We start from the raw sequence: 23,187 nt of genomic DNA on the forward strand, positions 1-23,187 counted from the left end.
TATTTAAAAATTTGAGAAAACTACTGTTATTTGAATGCCTGTGAATCACATATTCACTCTCTAGTCTTAATCATGTTGTTTGTTGTTCATAGCTTAAGTCCTGTCCAACTCTTTGTGACCCAAGGACTGCAGCACGCCAGGATTCCCCATCCTTCACTATCTCCCAGAGATTGCTCAAATTCATGTCCATTGAGTCGGTGATGCCATCCAATCATCTCATCCTCTGCTGCCCTCTTCTCCTTTTGCCTTCGATCTTGCCCAGCAACAGGGTCTTTTCCAATGAGTCAGTTCCTTGCATCAGGTGGTCAAAGTATTGGAGTTTCAGCTTCAGCATCAGTCTTTCCAATGAATATTCAAGATTGATTTCCTTTAGGATTGACTGGTTTGACCTCCCTGCAGTCCACGGGACTCTCAAGGGTCTTCTCCAGCACCATAATTCAAAAACATTACCGACTCAATGGACATGGGTTTGAGTGGACTCCGGAAGTTGGTGATGGACAGGGAGGCCTGGTGTGCTGCGGTTCATGGGGTCGCAGAGAGTTGAACACGACTGAGCGACTGAACTGAACTGAAACTAAAAATGTGCATGTCTGTTATGTGTCAGACACCATAAAGAACAAGCAGATTCAAATGTTTGGAACAATTAAAAAGGCTTAAGGGAGTAAATGTGTATGGATCCAAAAGACATAAAAGGGCTTGGAACATTTGACCATGTAGCTGAGTGAATTGTGCAAGATCAAATTCATTTTAATCTGATTTAGAATTCAGTTTGGAATTTTAGTTTAATTCTAAATTGTTTAATCAAACATTATTTTAATGCATGGACCAACCTATTTCAAAATTTTCAAGTCTTCCTTTTTATTTAGCCACTGTGAGAGAAAGTTAAATGAGCAAGGTGAGGATGAGGGAGGAAGTGTCAAATTTAATCCAATGTTAAAAGTTTATCAAGTTGTGGGAATATCTATGATAGAAAAATTAGGTCTGTCATCAACTGAGCTAAAATGTGATCCGCCAGCTAAATAGTTACAAAAGCAGAAAATAAATAGGTGTAGTTATTTTTCTTTCTTTGGGTCATGAGTCTGGAATTAGATTCCACTTCTATAGAGACTTGTAGTCACTTTTTGATATGCTTATTTAGAACCCATCTTCTTAATGAAGGATAAATTCTTATCTTGCACTACCTAGCCTTCAAGCCGCCAGTCTCTTTGCTGTCCCAGGACTCTGTTTCCTGTCATTAACTGTCATCTCATTAGGTAAGCCTCCCTGTTGCTAACCATATCCGGTGAAATGTATGCTCATTTTTCCATTATTTTTTAGAGTTAAATTATAAGCCCAGCAGGGTAGCTTCTCCATCTAATTGATTTTCTCTATTACCTAACATTTCTGTTGGTATCTAATGTATTTTTTCACACTCCTCCAAGTATTCATTTTTTGCAATAGAATTGAGAATTGACATTACCACTAATGTTAAAAAACAGCAATATCTAAAGTCCCCTTAGTGAATATGATCTCTTTGTTGATGGGCTGAACTCTGAGCAGGGATTAGAGAATATTGGGAAAGGAAACTAAATTTAGGAGCAATAGAGAAACAGCAGGAGGTAATCGAAAGAAGAGATCCATTTTTGGTAAAATCTAACTTTGCATTTTAAAATTCACTATATGATGCTGGACAGGTTCCCTTGAGCTCTTGGGGACCCTGTAAAATCAAGGCAGTTAGACAATTCCAAATAGTTCAGAATTCTGACATTTGATTTTACAAAAGAGAAACATAAGCACTAAGAATAATTTTGACGGAAGTCACCTCAAAAATTAAAGATTCTGTCTTCCCTTTTTTGCAGCCAGCTCACCTCTGAGACTGTACAGTGTTTTAAAATTGTTCTTTCAGTTTCTAGGCTAATATATACTTTTATAATAAACTTCCTAACTAATCCCCATTCGACTTTAATAATTTTACTATATTTTTACTTGTTTTTTCCCTGTATTTGTTTCTCCATTTGTAGATTCCTAACTTCTTCCTCTAGACTATCCTTCCCATTGCCTTGCTTTATGATAGACTCTCTTGAAAACAAAGTGAAAGAGGATGTCATGGAGGTGATACTGGCATTTTTCTTTAACATTCACTAAGGACTATACGTGGGCTTCCCTGATAGCTCAGCAGTAAAGAATCCACCTGCAATGCAGAAGGCATAAGAGACGTGGGTTTTATCCCTGGATTGGGAAGATCCCCTGGAGGAGGGCATGGCAACCCACCCCAGTATTCTTGCCTGGAAAATCCCATGGACAGAGGAGCCTGGAGGGCTACAGTCCACAGGGTCACAAAGAGTCAGATGTGACTGAGCATGCAGACGCACAAGGGCTATACATCTCCAGTGCACACAACTTAATTTCTATTTTCCTAAGGATATATTTTTAAAGTGCCATATTCAGAACAATTGCTAAGTAGAGATTTAAATACTTGCACTTTAAATAACTGTTTGATGGATGACAAAAGTCCAGTTCCTATACACAGACTATATCCTCTCTCAAAGTTATATACTCCTTTTTATGTTCAGTCTTCTAATTTGTCTATATTTTCTCTTTTAACATTTGTAAAACTCTTATCTCCTTCAATATTTTTCAAGCCTAATTTTCCAACCTCTCGAGTTTCTCTTTCTTCCCTCATAAGTGACACTGACCCATGCATGTCCTTCCACCTATTTTGTCATCGAGCTTATTTTCCGATACCAGGATAGAGGATTGACTCCAGGTAAAACTATCAGAAAGTGAAGTGAAGTCACTCAGTCATGTCCAACTCTTTGCGGCCCCATGAACTATAGCCTACCAGGGTCCTCTGTCCACGGGATTTTCCAGGCAAGAATACTGGAGTGGGTTGCAGTTTCCTTCTCCAGGGGACCTTCGCAATCAAGGGATTGAACCTGGGTCTCCCTCATTTCAGGCAGATGCTTTACCATCTGAGTCACCAGGGAAGCCCTAAAAACTGTGAGAAAGTGTACCTTTATTTGTCCTCTAGCCCTCCACTTAGAATTGTCCTTCCTTCTCCTTTTGGCACCACCATTTTCTAAAGGTCTCATGCGTCCCTCTAGTTGCTCATAATGGATTCAAGTGGGCCTTTGGTATTGTCCCAAATTTTAGACTTTCATGATCTCACTTTCTGCAAACCAAGACTTATCTGTCCTGAGTCACACTCTTTTAAGGTGCTCAAGGAACTCGGTCCTGAATATTCATTGGAAGGACTGATGCTGAAGCTGAAACTCCAATACTTTGGCCACCTGATGCGAAGAACTGACTCATTTGAAAAGACCCTGATGCTGAGAAAGATTGAAGGTGGGAGGAGAAGGGGACAACAGAGGATGAGATGGTTGGATGGCATCACTGACTCAATGGACATGAGTTTGAATCAACTCCAGGAATTGGTGATGGACAGGGAGGCCTGGGGTGCTGCAGTCCATGGAGTCGCAGAGTCAGACGCAACTGAGCAACTGAACTGAACTGAACTGAACTGAAGATCTGAATCATTTGATGTCACAAAATGAACTAGTAGCTCATGTATTTTCTTTCCCATCTAATACAATTATGTAAAGTTTAAAAATAAAATAAAATTAAAAAAAAAAAGCAAAGTATATTACTGGGGACTTTCAAGGATTCTGGCTACATAGGAATAATATAAGTCATCATAGTGAAAACATGTTAACATGCCTGATGTCCATCTTCTTTAAATGTGCCATGTCCAGCAGAAATTGATTAAAATGGAGAAAAGCACTAAAGTAGAATATTGATATGCCAGCTACTTTACAGAATAGGAAGGAACTTATTAAAGCTTCTAAAGATAAAATTTCTCAACGGAAAAGTTTATTTACCTGAGGGATTTTATTTTTAATTTTTAGGTAAAATGGAGTTGTAAGGAAAATGTACCACTTCAGCATTCAGCTTATCAGCAACAGTTACAAGTCTTCAGTTTCGCTATTCTTTTAACTACTGAGTTTTCATCACTTAGGAATTTTACTGTATATAAATTTCTTCCTCTCTCCCACACTCTCTTCACCTGAATTTCCTTTCACCATTTCTTTAAATAAACTATGACACGGACATTTCCCAAATCCATCTATAATTTATTTGCCGAATGTTTCACCATTTATACAGCACATTTGGTTCTTTCCACCCTATGAGACAGATATGGTAGACCCGATGCCCATTTTAGAAATGGGAAAACCAGTGCTCAGAGAAATTGTGATATGACATTTAAGTCATGTGGCTGGTGAGGAACAGAACCAGGAAGCTAATTCTTGTCTTCTGACCACAAGCACCAGACTCTTTCCCTGCTAAATTTCACACAGAACCTACCATGGGAAAATTATAGAAAGTTTCACTTTTGTGTTGTTTCCAATTTAAAAACTGAAATTAAACTATTAATGATTTAAAATTTTATGTTCAATACCCACACCCATACAATCACAGAATGCCTTGTGATTTTAAATCCTACCCACCAAATTCACAAAGGCAAATCAACTTCTCCCTATTAATATATACATCAGAACACTTAAGTACGGTGTCAGGCACTGCAAGCAAACCTAGAGTGAGACAAGATATATAGACACAATTTTGGCACATTATTTGTAAATATTTATATTATTCATTTTAGGCTGGGATAAAGTATACTGAGTGCCTTTCTGGATTTCTCCAGTTTTCTAACATTCTTCTCAATATGCAATACCTCACTAAAGTCAGGTCCTTTCTCAGTCTCCTGGCACCCTATCTGGTAAGGATTTCACAACTGGCTATATAATTTAAAAAGCAAACATGAATGTAAGAGCTCAAAAAATAAGCAGACTGAAGCAGTAAAGTGATTCAATAACATTCTTAAAGCTTTGCATATATATTGACCCTTGTTTGGCATTTCTAGTAAATAATTTTTAAATACTCAAAATTTCATAGATGATTTTCTATACCAACAGCCCTCAAACTACTTTCTTTCTATATGTTTCTTATCAATTCACATTTCTATCACTTTTGGTTTTCAAGTACAGTTCAGTCCCATTTATTGAAAACTTTCATCTGAAACTTTTCTTCATCTCATTTTTAACAGAATTTGCTAAGAAAATTCCTGAAAGCTTTTGGCCACAAATCTAGAATTCAGCACAAGTTCCAATTCAACCAGTAACAAGAAGTATCCGTTTCTTTGCCTGGGGCATGTCCTGGTTTATTCTTTTAATTTACTGAAATCAAAAGGCAGATTTGGGAGCATGTTTAGACTCGCCCCATGAGCTGTAAAACAGATGCAGAGATGATCTCTAAATATCTTATTTCTGCTTTAGAAAGTGATTTAAAACTCTTCTTTTTTTACCTCTCATTAACTCCACATTTTAAAATGGTCTGGAACATTGCCCCCATGACCCCACTCCCTTGTTTTACTCACCGGCTGTCTTTTGACACCCAGCCAGTTTTTCCAGACCAGGACCCGAAGCTGATGAAACTGGGAAGCCATCCTTCAAGATGCCACAAACAAGAGAATTCCTCTTTTTTCCTCCACCCCTCAAAAGAAGAATTGGTTCCCCGTCCAACTTGCTGTGTGTCAATGGGTCAGGAGCCTATTCATGGCATAGCTTTTCTGGGAGCTGGGGTAAGAAACCCACAGATCTTCTCTTTCTGCTGGATTTTTCTCTTGGGTTAATCCTGCCCAAGGAGCACTTCTCAACCAGCTCTTCCCCTCAAACGATGATGCAGGCCAGGATCTTTTGGTGGTGTTTGCTTATTTTAAAATAACATCCAGTAGCTGCCTGTTGCATGGAGTCCAGACTCAAGAGAGAATGAATATCATTCAGATAATGCCCTACTGGAAAAAAAGCTGAGCCCACACCTCCTACTCTCCATAAAATTAACTGCCTATTCCACACCTTCTAGAAGGTGTCACCTGCTCTGGACACGTCATAGGAATTAGGTGGGACCCTTGCCAGGCCAGTAGGACTTGTCCTACATTCTCTCACCTTCTTCGCTACATAGTGCCTGCTCTGGCAGAGGCAGGGCACAGAGAGCACGTTACAGACTCTGGGACTAGTGACTCTCATAATAAAGTGTCATTAAGATGTTTTACGTCCATGAGGCCAGAGCTCAGCTGAAACACTTTGAGGCTCAGGCCATCATGAGATATCCTAGAGAAGGTTTCAACGTTTAGTTTAAAGTGAAGTTAATGCTTTGATTTGGGGAAAAGTAACTATGCTGGCTTCTATCACAATTTGCTAGGTTACAAAACATGCAGAAAATAAAAGGCAGCCTGTAGGTGACAGTGATGACATACACTGGATTCCCTTACCTGGGGGCCAGGGAGTCATGTGTCTATTACAGGAGAGCCATGTTGTTTCAGACTTCATGGTCAAAGGAGACATAGGCTGGCCCAGGATATCTCTGAGGGTACGATATAATGAGTGAGTTCTAACTGCACTTGAAATCTCTAAATCAGCAGAAGGAATTTACTGGTGATTAAGGGAAAAGAAAAAGGACTTGTGCTTGAATTATTCAAGGCACTTTATAATTAAGTATAAAGTACTTAATGATATTATAAATATAATTTTATTATAAATAACAAATTTTAATTGTGATTTAAGGTTATATACAATCCAGAAGTCTGCCACAAAAACTTTTAGGAATAACTTTGCTTTAACATCTTAATGACAACATGTTCCCTCTGATATTCAATGCCTATACTATCTGCCTGTAGCCAATATAGTCCAATCTTATAATCCAATCAGTTCAGTTCAGTCACTCAGTTGTGTCCGACTCTTTGCGACCCCATGAATCGCAGCACGCCAGGCCTCCCTGTCCATCACCAACTCCCGGAGTTCACTCAGACTCATGTCCATCGAGTCAGTGATGCCATCCAGCCATCTCATCCTCTGTCGTCCCCTTCTCCTCCTGCCCCCAATCCCTCCCAGCATCAGGGTCTTTTCCAATGAGTCAACTCTTTGCATGAGATGGCCAAAGTACTGGAGTTTCAGCTTTAGCATCATTCCTTCCAAAGAACACCCAGGGCTGATCTCCTTCAGAATGGACTGGTTGGATCTCCTTGCAGTCCAAGGGACTCTCAAGAGTCTTCTCCAACACCACAGTTCAAAAGCATCAATTCTTCAGTGCTCAGCTTTCTTTACAGTCCAGCTCTCACATCCATACATGACCATTCTATCATTAAATGCCTGGCCACGTGCCAAATTGGTGTATATTACAATATGCAAATATAACCTCTGCTTTCCCATCCAGGCTTGCTCATGCTAACTCCTCTACCTGGGATTCATGCCTCCCTCTTAAAGCACCTTCCTCTCAAAATTATCCCCAAATTTACATCTTCCATGAAGCCTTTGTAGGTATACCCCAGAGGATATCCTCTCTCCTGTCTTTTTGAATCCAGTATAGTTTTTTGTTCATATTTCTTTCAAGGAACTTGCATTTTTGCTCCATTGTGACTTTTATACAATCATTTTTCCCACATTAGATTGTAAATGCTTTGAGAGAATAGACTATTCTATATCACAATATTTTACACATGATCAATGGCTGCTGAATTTAATGGAAGACAATATTTGAGTCAAGACTAGTGAAACTCCACTTTGGTCCTCACGCCTTTCCATGACTGCTCCAGACTCTGTGAAATAAGTTCAAGCAATGTTTGAATTTTCCCTTCAAACCCAGAGCAAGTGCTGATTCAGCTTCCTGGTCCCCATGCCAACTCTGCTACATTGACGGCAGCCAGCCTGGGGCTGACTGGAGCTACTTTGGCACATACCTATTCCAATTCTGGCTCTTTCCCTACTGTGATGAATCCCTTTTAAGCCCAATCTCCATGAGGCAGGCAGTCTTGAATATACAGAATGTTTTTTTGGACAAGATTAAAGACAAGGTGCTCTTCAGACAGCTGAGGGCCATGGCAAAAATACCCTCCTTCACCACTCCTGGGATGCAGTGTCCAAAATTTATCTGGCTCTCTCCAGCTCTGCTGATGACTTGAGCTCCTGCTTCCCTGCATTCTTTCTCTGCCATCTGTCACAGTTTACGACTCACTGATGGTTTGGTTCACAAATAAACATTACTCAGCTGAGAAACAGGGTGGGATTTGGGGATATGATTCCATATATTGGGAGAGGCATTATAGACACAGAATCAGTTTATTCATTCAGGTTATCTCAGGTTAAACAGCATTGACTCACTGTGCCACTGATGCAGGTGAGAGGTCAGCTCAGAAAGTCCCAGATGGTTTTTCCCAGAAGCTGCTCATGACCTCTTCAGTGAAGTCATGGAGATTTTTTTTTAACTTCAGTTCAAGATTCTCTCTCGGGATGTCTCCTTGCTCATATACCTTCATCTACTACCTCTAATATTCTGATGAAGATAATGTATTTTTTTTATGATCCCTGACTCCCAGGAGATCTATTTCTTCAAAGTGATCTCAAAATGATACATTAGGTGTTTAATATATGTAAGATATTCCTTTATATGGACTTCCCAGGTGACACGAGTGGTAAAGAACTCTCCTGCCAATGCAGGAGACATAAAAAGATGTGGGTTTGATCCTTGGGTTGGGAAGATACCCTGGAAGAAGGCATGGCACCCCATTCCAGTATTCTTGCCTGGAGAATCCCTTGGACAGAGGAGCCTGGTGGGCTACAGTCCATGGGGTCACAAAGAGTTGGACATGACTGAAATGACTTAGCATTCAGCATTCATCCCTTTATACTCGATGGCACACAATGTCAATAGCTCCTAACATCACCTACATTTCCTTGAAGGCTGGGGTAATCTTTCACAAAACATAATTCAAAATACTTTAAGTAGGATGACATAGACAATCAGATCTCCAATATTTGCCCCACTCTGAATAGCTATGTCTTGGCATTTATAGCTTCTTTAAGATTTTCAAATCTCCTTTTATTTTTTTAATTTTTATTTTATATTGGAGTGTAGTTGATTTACAATGTTGTGTTAGTTTCAGGTATACAGCAAAGTGATTCAATTATATGTATATATATGTCTATTCTTTTGCAGATTTTTTCCCATGTAGGTTATTACAGAGTATCAAGTAGATTTCCCTGTGCTATATAGTAGGTCCTTGTTGATCATCTATTTTATATATAGTAGTGTGTATATGTTAATCCCAATCTTCTGATTTCATTTTAAATTTGAGTTTAAAACCATCTTTTAAAATTCCATTGAGGAAAAGGCCTTGCTTAACATTACTCTTGGAAGCTATAGCTTACATAAATAGGGATCATAACCTCTGATCAAAATAGAACTGGAGTTTGAAGCCTATTAAGCCCACTGTCGGAGAAGGCAATGGCACCCCACTCCAGTATTCTTGCCTGGAAAATCCCATGGACGAGGAGCCTGGTAGGCTGCAGTCCATGGGCTCACTAAGAGTTGGACACAACTGAGCAACTTCACTTTCACTTTCATGCATTGGAGAAGGAAATGGCAACCCACTCCAGTGTTCTTGCCTGGAGAATCCCAGGGACGGGGGAGCCTGGTGGGCTGCCGTCTCTGGGGTCGCACAGTGTCGGACACGACTGAAGCGACTTAGCAGCAGTAGCAGCAGCAAGCCCACTGTGCTCTTTTCCCCACTGAGGCCCAGTGTGCAATGGCTGAAAACAACAGCCTCCTTGGTCATGTACACAAACTGATGCCTGTACTGATTGCCAAAGACCTTGGAGACAACTTTTCCATTGGCCATTCATGACTAACATGCTGTCCCCAGTCTAGGCTTCAGACAGTTATGCGTAGCGCCTTTGGAAATCCCTAGGACAGAGTGGCCAGGGTCCACATGGGCCGAGTCATAATGTCCATCTGCACCAATTTGCAGAACATGGCGCATGTGACTGAGGCCCTCTGCAGTGCCATGTTCAAGTTCCCTGGTTGCTAGAAGATCCACATCTCCAAGAAGTGGGGATTTACTAAGTTTAATGTGGATGAATTTGAAAATATGGTGGCAGAAAAGCAGCTCATGCCAGATGGCTGTGAGGTCAAATATAGCCGTAATTGTGGCCCTCTGGACAAATGGTGGGCCCTACACTCATGAGAGTTTTGGGGCTGTCCCCATCTTAATCATGCCCACCAATAAATCCTACCTTCCTGTCCAAAAAAGAAAAAATAGAACTTAAAGTAACTTTTAGACCAACCAAAAGGAAAATGTTGGAGAAAATGTACAAGATGATGAAAGACAATGAATTCTATTTTATTTTTTGCATAGAGGAAGATATAGGTTTGTGCCTCACTCCTGACTATAGACTGGGATGTTACTGACAGATGCTTTAAGATTTCCCCTGAGGGAAGAAAGAAAAATTTGGCAACCAGCAATATGCTGGACCGAGGACACACAGCTGATGAAAAATATATTTTTTAAGCAAAAACTAAACTGAGCAGCAAATACACAAAGTTAGAACAATACAATACATGAAAGAACACACTTCCAAGACAAACCATTCAATATCATAGTAATCCAAGTCTATGCCCTGACCAGTAATGCTGAAGAAGCTGAACAGTTCTATGAAGATGTACAAACCCTTCTAGAACTAACACCCCAAAAAATGTCCTTTTCATTATAGAGGACTGGAATGCAAAAGTAGGAAGTCAAGAAATACCTGGAATAATAGGAAAATTTGGCCTTGGAGTACAGAATGAAGCAGGGAAAAGGCTAATAGAGTTTTGTCAAGAAAACACATTGGTCATAGGAAACACCCTCTTCCAAAACACAAGAGAAGACTCTACACATGGACATCACCAGATGGTCAATACCAAAATCTGATTGATTCTATTCTTTGCAGCCAAAGATGGAGAAGCTGTATACGGTCAGCAAAAACAAGACGAGGAGCTGACTGTGGCACAGACCATGAACTCCTTATTGCCAAATTCAGACTTAAATTGAAGAAAGTAGAGAAAACCACTAGACCATTCGGGGAAGGTGATGGCACCCCACTCCAGTACTCTTGCCTGGAAAATCCCATGGATGGAGGAGCCTGGTAGGCTGCATGGGGTTGCTAAGAGTTGGACACGACTGAACGACTTCACTTTCACTCTTCACTTTCATGCATTGGAGAAGGAAATGGCAACCCACTCCAGTGTTCTTGCCTGGAGAATCCCAGGGACGGGGGAGCCTGGTGGGCTGCCGTCTCTGGGGTCACACAAAGTCGGAAACGACTGAAGCGACTTAGCAGCATTCTGGTATGACCTAAATGAACTCCCTTACGATTATACAGTGGAAGTGATAAATAGATTCAAAGGATTAGATCTGATAGAGTGCCTGAAGAACTATGGAAGGAGGTTCATAACATTGTACAGGAGGCAGGGCTCAAGACCATGCCCAAGGAAAAGAAATGCAAAAATGCAAAATGGCTGTCTGAAGAGGCCTAAAGCAAAAAGCAAAGGAGAAAAGGAAAGATATACCCATTTGAATGCAGAGTTCCAAAGAAGAGCAAGGAGAGATAAGAAAGCCTTCCTAAGTGATCAGTGCAAACAAATAGAGGAAAACAATACAATGGTAAAGACTAGAGATCTCTTCAAGAAAATTAGAGATACCAAGAGAACATTTCATGCAAAGATGGGCACAATAAAGGACAGAAATGGTATAGACCTAACAGAAGCAGAAGTTATAAGAAGAGGTGGCAAGAATACAGAGAAGAACTATACAAAAATGATTTTCATGACCCAGATAATCATGATGGTGTGAAACTCACCTACAGCCAGACATTCCGGAATGTGAAGTCAAGTAGGCCTTAGGAAGCGTCACTACGAACAATGCTAGTGCAGGTGATGGAATTCCAGTTGAACTATTTCAAATACTGAAAGATGATGCTATGAAAGTGCTGTACTCAATATCAGCAAATTTGGAAAACTCAACAGTGGCCACAGGACTGGAAAAGGTCAGTTTTCATTCCAATCCTAAAGAAAGGCAATGCCAAAGAATGCTCAAACTACCGCACAATTGCATTCATCTCACACTCTAGCAAAGTAATGCTCAAAATTCTCCAAGCCAGGCTTCAACACTACTTGAACCATGAACTTCCAGATGTTCAAGTTGGTTTTGGAAAAGGCAGAGGAATCAGAGATCAAATTGCCAAAATCCTCTGGATCATCAAAAAAGCAAGAGAGTTCCAGAAAAACATCTATTTCTGCTTAGACTATGCCAAAGCCTTTGACTGTGTGGATCACAATAAACTGTGGAAAATTCTGAAAGAGATAGGAATACCAGACCCCCAAAAATAAAGCCAGCTGCTGTTTCCACTGTTTTCCCACCTATTTGCCATGAAGTTTTAGGACCAGATGCCATGATCTTTACTAGTGTGTGAGATTAGTGCAATTGTGCAGTAGTTTGAGCATTCTTTGGCATTGCCTTTCTTTGGGGTTGGAATGAAAACTGACCTTCTCCAGTCCTGTGGCCACTGCTGAGTTTTCCAAATTTGCTGGCCTATTGAGTGCAACACTTTCACAGTGTCATCTTTCAGGATTTGAAATAGAAACTGGTATTCCATCACCTCCACTAGCTTTGTTCGTAGTGATGCTTCCTAAGACCCACTTGACTTCACATTCCAGGATGTCTGGCTCTAGGTGAGTGATCACACCATCATGATTATCTGGGTCATGAAGATCTTTTTGTACAGTTCTTCTGTGTATTCTTGCCACCTCGTCTTAATATCTTCTGCTTCTGTTAGGTCCATATAATTTCTGTCCTTTATTGTGCCCATCTTTGCATGAAATGTTCTCTTGGTATCTCTAATTTTCCTGAAGAGATCTCTAGTCTTTCCCATTCTATTGTTTTCCTATTTCTTTGCATTGATTGCTGAAGTTGGCTTTCTTATCTCTCCTTGCTATTCTTTGGAACTCTGCATTCAAGTGGGTATACCTTTCCTTTTCTCCTTTGCTTTTCTCTTCCCTTCTTTTCACAGCTATTTGTGAGGCCTCCTCAGACAGCCATTTTGCTTTTTTGCATTTCTTTTTCTTGGGGATGGTCTTGATCCCTGTCTCCTATACAATGTCACAAACCTCCGTCCATAGTTCATCAGGCACTCTATCTACCAGATCTAGTCCCTTTAATCTATTTCTCACTTCCACTGTGTAGTCATAAAGGATTTGATTTAGGTCATACCTGAATGGTCTATTCAGGTGGTTTTCTCCACTTTCTTCAATTTTAGTCTGAATTTGGAAATAAGGAGTTCATGATCCAAGCCACAGTCAGCTCCCGGTCTTGTTTTTGCTGACTATGTAGAGCTTCTCCATCTTTGGCTGCAAAGAATAGAATCAATCTGATTTTGGTATTGACCGTCTGGTGATGTCTATGCATTACATCATCGAAAAAGCAAGACAGTTCCAGAAAAACATGTACTTCTGCTTTATTGACTATACCAAAGCCTTTGACTGTGTGGATCACAACAATCTGTGGAAAATTCTTCAAGAAATGGGAATACCAGACCACCTGACCTGCCCCCTGAGAAATCTATATGCAGGTCAAGAAGCAAAAGTTGGAGCTGGACATGAAACAACAGACTGGTTCCAAATTGGGAAAGGAGTACATCAAGGCTGTACATTGTCACCCTGCTTATTTAAGTTATATGCAGAGTTCAGTTTAGTTCAGTTCAATCTCTTAGTCGTGTCCGACTCTTTGCAACCCTGTGAATCGCAGCACTCCAGGTCTCCCTGTCCATCACCAACTCCAGGAGTTCACTCAGACTCACATCCATCAAGTCAGTGATGCCATCCAGCCATCTCATCCTCGTAGTCCCCTTCTCCTCCTGCCCCCAATCCCTCCCAGCATCAGAGTCTTTTCCAATGAGTCAACTCTTCCCATGAGGTGGCCAAAGTACTGGAGTTTCAGCTTTAGCATCATTCCTTCCAAAGAAATCCCAGGACTGATCTCCTTCAGAATGGACTGGTTGGATCTCCTTGCAGTCCAAGGGACTCTCAAGAGTCTTCTCCAACACCACAGTTCAAAAGCATCAATTCTTCGGCGCTCAGCTTTCTTCACAGTCCAAATCTCACATCCATACATGACCACTGGAAAAACCATAGCCTTGACTAGACGGACCTTTGTTGGGAAAGTAATGTCTCTGCTTTTCAATATGCTGTCTAGGTTGGTCATAACTTTTCTTCCAAGGAGTAAGCGTGTTTTAATTTCATGGCTGCAGTCACCATCTGCAGTGATTTTGGAGCCCTAAAAAAATAAAATCTGACACTGTTTCCACTGTTTCCCCATCTATTTCCCATGAAGTGATGGGACCAGATGCCATGATCTTCGTTTTCTGAATGTTGAATTTTAAGCCAACTTATTCACTCTCCTCTTTCATTTTCATCAAGAGGCTCTTTAGTTCCTCTTCACTTTCTGCCATAAGAGTGGTGTCATCTGCATATCTGAGGTTAGTAATATTTCTCTCAGCAATCTTGATTCCAGCTTGTGCTTCTTCTAGCCCAGGGTTTCTCATGATGTACTCTGCATAGAAGTTCAATAAGCACGGTGACAATATACAGCCTTGACATACTCCTTTTCCTATTTGGAACCAGTCTGTTGTTCCATGTCCAGTTTTAACTGTTGCTTCCTGACATGCATACAAATTTCTCAAGAGGCTGGTCAGGTGGTCTGGTATTCCCATCTCTTTCAGGATTTTCCACAGTTTAATGTGATCCACACAGTCAAAGGCTTTGGCATAGTCAATAAAGCAGAAATAGATGTTTTTTGGAACTCTCTTGCTGCTTCAATGATCCAGCATATGTTGGCAATTTGATCTCTGGTTCCTCTGCCTTTTCTAAAACCAGCTTGAACATCTGGAAGTTCATGGTTCATGTATTGCTGAAGCCTGGCTTGGAGAATTTTGAGCATTACTTTAATAGCGTGTGAGATGAGTGCAATTGTGTGGTAGTTTGAGCATTCTTTGGCATTGCCTTTCTTTTGGGATTGGAATGAAAACTGACCTTTTCCAGTCCTGTGGCCACTGTAATTGGTGGGCTCTATTAAATGTTGGATGTGTCAATTTTTGTCAGTCAAACAAGTCAAATAACACACTCCAGGACCAGGGCAAGAGGGAATTGATCCAACCACAGGTAAGATATTAATGTGGCAAAAATACATTAATTTTTAAATAGTATTTATTAAAGGACTTTTCAGGTGGCACAGTGGTAAATAAGCTACCTGCCAATGCAGGAGACTCAAGAGACATGGGTTTAATTCCTGAGTCAGGAAGATACCCTGAAGTAGGAAATGGCAACCCACTCCAGTATTCTTGCCAGGAAAATTCCATGGACTGAGAAGCCTCGCGAGCCATGTCCATGGGGTCACAAAGAGTTGGATATGACTGAGCGACTGAACACACACACACACACACACACACACACACACATACACGTTAAAGGTCTACAGTAATAATATAATAAATACTAGATCTTAAAGTCTTATATATTCAACTAATCATTGTATAATATGAATCTAGTACAGGTCTCATCCTGCAGTAGGTGGTCAATTAATGTTTACTGAAAAACTGAATAGCAAACATTTGTGACGCATTTATTGAATCATTATATGAGGTCAATTATATAGAAACTGGCATCATCCCCATGTTCAGAGGAAGAAAGTAACATTCACAGAGATGCTTTAACTTGCCTAAGTTCACCCAGTTAGAAGTGGGGTCAATGGAAACAGCAGAAAGGGAACCCAAACTCTGTGTCTGTACTTTTCCTCTCTGGGTCACGCTACCTCCAGTCCTGTGTACTGCGCTGCATGGGGAGAGCTGAGGAGGAATGGGGAGAGCTTCAGGGTTTTTTCTGATTCTCCAGGGGCCTACAAATCACATGGATTAAATTTTTTTAATGCCAAAAATAAATACACGAAGAATAACTACACCAGGAATTCAGGAAAAAGGAACACTGCTCTTTTCAGGCTTCTTGGTAGAGCATCAAAGAACTTCTCAGCCTGGTCCTTGCCAGCCTCATCAGGTGTCATCTCTCCAGTCTCAGCCATGCCTCCTGCCATCTGCTGTAATGCCTTGGATGAGGACTATCTACTTTCAAGCTTTGGTTACTAGTCTCCCTCTGCCAAAAATAAAATCATGCTCCTTAAATGACTGACTCAACTGTTACTCTCTCTCTGAAGCCTTTCCAGCCCTTCCACACACCACACCCCCACTCCTGGCTGAATTAATCACCCCTTCATCTATTTTATCATAGACCTCCGTTCAGAGTCAACTCCTGAATTAGCCTTTGCCACAGTCAGTTGACCTCCTCAACTATTCCAAGCCCCTTGAAGAAAAGGACTGTACCCTATCAAAACTAAAGGTTAGAGATTAATCCTACATCCCTGGAGAATGGTGAGAACTCTGGCCTGATTAAATCTAAGAGCTGGTTTGAAGTGGTAGACAACAAAGTTTGGAGAGTGGGGGACCTTAACACTGAAGATCAGAGGATGCCATACTGAAGATTATAATGGCAAGTTTCTGGCAACTCTTCTAAAGAAACAGATGGGATGAAATTGAGGCTGTGAGAAGACAAAAAAAGTAGCTGGACGACAAATTCAGTTTGAGACCGGAAACTTGTTTTGAATGGGAGAAAACAAAGTGGAATTGAGTTAATGATGAAATGAAATAGTTTAGGAATTTTTATGGGAACCAGATCCATAATTTTAGTCCTTCACCTCCAAATTGGTTTTTGTTTATAGCATCAGTGACAACTTATTTTTTCCTCACCATTGACTTTTTCAATTAGATGCTATGAGATGCCCATCACAGCTAGGATCTAATCTTTATAATAAACTTGTGATGTCAGATTATAGCCTCTGCTATAGATAAGGAGGCACAGGTCAAGTAGCTTTTCTGGGTTACACAGCTAATGAGTGTAAGGACAGTGATTTGAACCCAAGTTTCTGGGTTTGCAAAACCTGTTCTCCAACAGGCAAGCACGGATAAGAAAACATGGCAAGTGTGTGCATTTAACCTGGGTGGAAATGTGAAATAAGTTGGGAAACTGAAGCCAACTCATGGCAAAAATAACAGCATCATCCTTCTATGAGGAGGGTGGGGTTCCAAGAGAGGCTTATGATAATGAGGCACTAATTGCTAATACCTCATTACCTAAGATCGACCTGTGATGAAAGGTGGTGATAGCCAATGCTATGAAAGAGGTAGGTGTGAGGAAGGTATCAGATTCAGGATTTTCAGGTGCTTTATCCACACTGAGACACTCCAATGATTATGTGGTTAGAATTGAGTTAAGAAGTGTTAGTCACTCAGCTGTGTCCCCATGGACTGTAGCCCACCAGGCTCTTCTGTCCATGGGATTCTCCAGGCAAGAATATTGGAATGGGTAGCCATTCCCCTCCCACTGAGTCAGGGGATCTTCCTGACTCAGGGATCAAACCCACATCTCCTGCATTGCGGGCAGATTCTTTACTGTCTGAGCCACCAGGGAAGTCAAGAAGCAACTGGTACAAATCTGATTCACAAAATCAGGAAGTAAAACATATTTTAAGTAGGACTCACTTCAACATAAGTGAGACAATACTCACTTCAAGCTAAGTTAAAAGGCAGCTTCTCTCTTCAACATGGTACAGTGGTACAGAATGCCCCATCACAAACAACATGGTCTTGTAAGAAGAACCATTTTGATATTAATAAGTAATGATTATCTTATCATTGAGCCATGTGACTCTGGGAATTATAGAGTGATTAACAATCTTGCAAAGAATTACTCGCCCACTCATCCAGGATGAGTAGTAATTTACTTGGTCAAACTGGTAAAGTGTGTTGAGTTAATTTTACTACATACGATGCTATAATCTTGTGGGGATAAGAAACAGAAGCTAATTGGTCCTTTTTTAGCCAACCCATTAAAACTTAAGGAAAGATTTGATGTATATGATCAGTTTCCCTCCCACCGCCCCCCCACACTTTTTGCAATATAAGTTTTAATCAATTCTCCACTTTAGAGGAAAAAGTGAAAATGAAAAATACTATCATTGTTTTATTCTCAACTTGTGTCTTTCCCCACAAAAAAACCTAACACAGCTTAAAAGACAAATCTGTGTTTTTATCTAGTATTACTTTATTTCTCTCTCTAGGAAAGAACATTACTCCTAGATTAGAGAAGGGACTGGTCAATGATTTCAATTGGAACCAATAACAAAATTTTTTTGTTTAAAAGTCTGGTGATTCAAGCATTAATTGTCATGTCTGGAGAGCTAAAGTCTCTGTTTTCATGCCCCTTCATGTGGCTCCTTTAACAGCATTTCCTTTTCATCAGGTGCCCCACAAGCCATATTTTGGAATGAAGGAAAAGAAAAGATAACAGAGAGAAATGGAAGGGAGTAATTTGTTTTCATGTATATTGGTATATGATAGCTTGACTTCTGAACAAGAGAATGTATTTTTTAAATAGAATGGAATAAATTCACAGGTCCATACTCAAAAAATCTATTTCTGTATGTGTGTATATAGATATAAAAAAAACCCATATAGATTTTACAGATACAAAAGCATATGCATAAGTATATAAAAAAATTCACAAAATTTTAGGCATTATAGAAACACACATAGATTATAAATATGAAGAAAATGGTGTATAATAAAAATGAAACATCTGGCCCTCCAGATATGCATTTTAATGAGTACTTTAATGATAGCATGTGACAAATGGAGCATATGGCATATCAGTGAAGTCTTGCTACAGAGAACTGGACAGATCTTTTGAACCAAATTTTGTAGCATCTAGATTTACCCAGAGTATTTTTCTAAACTCACAAATTCAAAACCAATTTAAATTCAATAACTGAACATTTGTTAATTTTTTATTGTTTATACATTAAACTTCTTCCTAGGGGAAACACATGTAGCACAAAATGCATATATCTCAATCTAAAATGACAATTTGAATGACTGTGATGAAGCTAATCTTGCTCATTCTGCTACTACTCAGGCTTTTTCTTTGGACCATGGAACTGTTTTAAAAGCTGGTTATGATCTATACAAAGGCCTCAATAAAGAAGAAACTTGTTCAAAACTCTTTGAGAGGCTTGCAGAAACTTTCCTACAACTAAGGCTCTTATGGGAAACATAATCCCATTCTCACCTACAGCTTGACCCTCAAATCTTCAGCCTGCCTTCAATAATGAAAGTTCATTGCTTAGAGCAAACAACAAGCATTTTGTGTAGCACCAGGAGCCCCTGAAATGGAGTTCTTTTGATGGTATGGTTCTGCAGCCTCGGGAGGTCATTGGCAAGATGCCACTTTGATATAGCAACTTCATTCCCTAAACTAGGGGCCAAGTGAGAAATGTCAAATCATGTTGAAAGAGAAGACACTGACTTACTGTAAAAGGAGAGAATACTACAAGAGCTTATTTTAAAAGACTTGTTTGGACAAACAAGGAAGCAGGGCACTTGGAGGAAAAGAGCAGAGGGAGTTTAGCGAGGAGACAGACACTGAGGCCACTTTTCCACTGGATTCTGGAAGCTCCAGTGCTCTATCTGGAAAGTGGGGTAAGAGTTATGCTTAGCCCACAGATTTGTTGGGGAATTAAATTAAACGATCCAACAAATGCAGACAGCTAAATGTTAACTAGGTCCTTGCTGTGCCCAGTTCCTACATCTGCATTTGTGGCTTGAAATAACACCCTACATAATCCAGATAAGAAATTCAACCCATTGGTGGTATGTATAGAAAAATAAAAACAAAGCTTTCCCTTATTGGAGATGAGTGGCTCACAGACTGGAGAGTGCGTGACCTCTCAGTCTCACCAACGTACCCTCTCTTCTTTCCCATTTCATGTTTTCTTCATTCCACTCTTCTTCCTCCTATTCTTGGACAGTTAAATTCTTCCCTCTCTCTCGCTGAGTAGCCTTACTTCCTCCTGAGGCCTGGATGCCTCCTTTCCTCCAGATGCTAGAGGGATGCATTGACATTCCATCTTACCAGTCACTAGAATAAGGCTATTTTCTCACCATAAGAAATCTGAAGAAGTAAAAATTTTACAAACTCCTTACAGTTGATTACTATTCAGTTCAGTTCAGTTCAGTTCAGTCACTCAGTTGTGTCCAACTCTCTGCGACCCCATGAATCACAGCACACCAGGCCTCCCTGTCCATCACCATCTCCCAGAATTCACTCAAACTCACGTCCATTGAGTCAGTGATGCCATCCACCCATCTCATCCTCTGTCGTCCCCTTGTCCTCCTGCCCCCAATCCCTCCCAGCATCAGAGTCTTTTCTTGACTCAATGAGTCAACTCTTCCCATGAGGTGGCCAAAGTACTGGAGTTTCAGCTTTAGCATTAGTCCTTCCAAAGAACACTCAGGGCTGATCTCGTCAGAATGGACTGGTTGGATCTCCTTGCAGTCCAAGGGACTCTCAAGAGTCTTCTCCAACACCACAGTTCAAAAGCATCGATTCTTCGGTGCTAAGCTTTCTTCACAGTCCAAATCTCACGTCCATACATGACCACTGGAAAAACCATAGCCTTGACTAGACGGACCTTTGCTGGCAAAGTAATGTCTCTGCTTTTCAATATGCTGTCTAGGTTGGTCATAACTTTTCTTCCAAGGAGTAAGCGTGTTTTAATTTCATGGCTGCAGTCACCATCTGCAGTGATTTTGGAGCCCCCAAAAATAAAGTCTGACACTGTTTCCACTGTTTACCCATCTATTTCCCATGAAGTGATGGGACCAGATGCCATGATCTTCGTTTTCCGAATGTTGAGGTTTAAGCCAATTTTTTCACTCTTCTCTTTCACTTTCATCAACAGGCTTTTTAGTTCCTCTTCACTTTCTGCCATAAGGGTGGTGTCATCTGCATATCTGAAGTTAGTGATATTTTTCCTGGCAATCTTGATTCCAGCTTGTGCTTCTTCCAGCCCAGGGTTTCTCATGATGTACCCTGCATATAAGTTAAATAAGCAGGGTGACAATATATAGCCCTGACGTACTCCTTTTCTTATTTGGAACCAGTCTGTTGTTCCATGTCCAGTTCTAACTGTTGCTTCCTGACCTGCATATAGGTTTCTCAAGAGGCAGGTCAGGTGATCTGGTATACCCATCTCTTTCAGGATTTTCCACAGTTTATTGTGATGCACACAGTCAAAGGCTTTGGCATAGTCAATAAAGCAGAAATAAATGTTTTTCTGGAACTCTCTTGCTTTTTCCATGATCCAGCAGATATTGGCAATTTGATCCCTGGTTCCTCTGCCTTTTCTAAAACCAGCTTGAACATCAGGAAGTTCATGGTTCACATATTGCTGAAGCCTGGCTTGGAGAATTTTGAGCATTACTTTAATAGCGTGTGAGATGAGTGCAATTGTGCGGTTGTTTGAGCGTTCTTTGGCATTGCCTTTCTTTGGGATTGGAATGAAAACTGACCTTTTCCAGTCCTGTGGCCACTGCTGAGTTTTCCAAATTTGCTGGCATATTGAGTGCAGCACTTTCACAGCATCATCTTTCAGGATTTGAAATAGCTCCACTGGAATCCCATCACCTCCACTAGCTTTGTTCAATAGTGATGCATTCTAAGGCCCACTTGACTTCACAATCCAGGATGTCTGGCTCTAGGTCAGTGATCATACCATCGTGATTAGCTTGGTCATGAAGATCTTTTTGTACAGTTCTTCTGTGTATTCTTGCCACCTCTTCTTAATATCTTCTGCTTCTGTTAGGTCCATACCATTTCTGTCCTTTATTGAGCCCATCTTTGCATTCAATGTTCCCTTGGTATCTCTAATTTTCTTGAAGAGATCTCTAGTCTTTCCCATTCTGTTGTTTTCCTCTATTTCTTTGCATTGATCACTGAGGAAGGCTTTCTTATCTCTTCTTGCTATTCTTTGGAACTGTGCATTCAAATGCTTATATCTTTCCTTTTCTCCTTTGCTTTTCGCTTATTTTCTTTTCACAGCTATTTGTAAGGCCTCCCCAGACAGCCATTTTGCTTTTTTTCATTTCTTTTCCATGGGGATGGTCATGATCCCTGTCTCCTGTACAATGTCACGAACCTCTGTCCACATAGTTCATCAGGCACTCTATCTATCAGATCTAGTCCCTTAAATCTATTTCTCACTTCCAATGTATAATCATAAGGAATTTGATTTAGGTTATACCTGAATGGTCTAGTGGTTTTCCCTACTTTCTTTAAGTCTGAATTTGGCAATAAGGAGTTCATGATCTGAGCCACAGTCAGCTCCCAGTCTCGTTTTTGCTGACTATGTAGAGCTTCTCCATCTTTGGCTGCAAAGAATAGAATCAATCTGATTTCGGTGTTGACCATCTGGTGATGTCCATGTGTAGAGTCTTCTCTTGTGTTGTTAGAAGAGGGTGTTTGCTATGACGAGTGCGTTCTCTTGGCAAAATTCTATTAGCCTTTGCCCTGCTTCATTCTGTATTCCAAGGCCAAATTTGGAACAGTTGATTACTATTATTACTGGCTAAAATAATGCTTGATCACTTGGAACCTCCAGAACAATGACAATCATGGAATATAATGAGACTAATTCCATAGCAATTATTTCAAATTCATAGTAACATTCAATCATAAAGCAGAATATATGAGATCTGTCATTTTCTGTTTCCTATAGCCAAGGCAGTTTGAGTAGAAGGGTAGACTATTCTGGAATCTGTGACATATTTTCACGGGCCCATGAATTTCTTTTGAAGATTTAATATTTTGGGTTTTTCATGTTTATGATACTCTGAAAAGCTAAAGTAAGCTTATTCTACCTCATCTGGATGACCATCTTATGAACAATTAAGTGTCAAATGATATGACAACATTTCCTTCTACATCTTAATGTATAATATCATGAAAAAATAAACTTACTCCCTCACATCATACATGATAAATAATATATAAATATTAAAGGGAAAACAATAAAGCTTTCAAAGGAAAACAGAATATATTTGTAATTTTGTAATAAACAATGATTAAGCCGGGTACTGCACTAATAGTATGAGAAATGGAACTTTATTAAAATTAAAAGTTCTATTGCCATAAAACATCAGTAAGAATAGCCATTGAATGCTAAATCACAGGCTGAGCAAAAATAACAGTAATCTATATGTCTGAACAAGAACCCATATCTAGAATATGCTTTCTTGAAGTTCAAATTAGTAAGGAAATGACTAACACACTATTTCTATGTGAGCAAAAGACTTGAACAGGCACTTAACAAAGGTGATATCTAAATTCTAAAGAATGTATTAG

General features: G+C 40.1%; 1 protein-coding gene and 1 pseudogene across 1 annotated transcript in view; one reads left to right on the forward strand and one right to left on the reverse strand.

Moving 5' to 3' along the window:
* Window positions 1-5,482, reverse strand: part of ABCA12 (ATP binding cassette subfamily A member 12) — a 200,977-nt gene extending 195,495 nt beyond the window's left edge. The window contains exon 1 of the mRNA XM_055573389.1: window positions 5,414-5,482. Within this exon, the coding sequence (XP_055429364.1) occupies window positions 5,414-5,482 (69 nt within the window). The remainder of the gene's footprint in view (window positions 1-5,413) is intronic.
* A 4,086-nt stretch (window positions 5,483-9,568) lies between these two features.
* On the forward strand, window positions 9,569-9,695 carry LOC129648081 (uncharacterized; annotated as a pseudogene).
* Window positions 9,696-23,187: the final 13,492 nt, after the last annotated feature.

This window comes from Bubalus kerabau, chromosome 3 (genome assembly GCF_029407905.1).
Source record: "Bubalus kerabau isolate K-KA32 ecotype Philippines breed swamp buffalo chromosome 3, PCC_UOA_SB_1v2, whole genome shotgun sequence".
Taxonomy (NCBI): domain Eukaryota; kingdom Metazoa; phylum Chordata; class Mammalia; order Artiodactyla; family Bovidae; genus Bubalus; species Bubalus kerabau.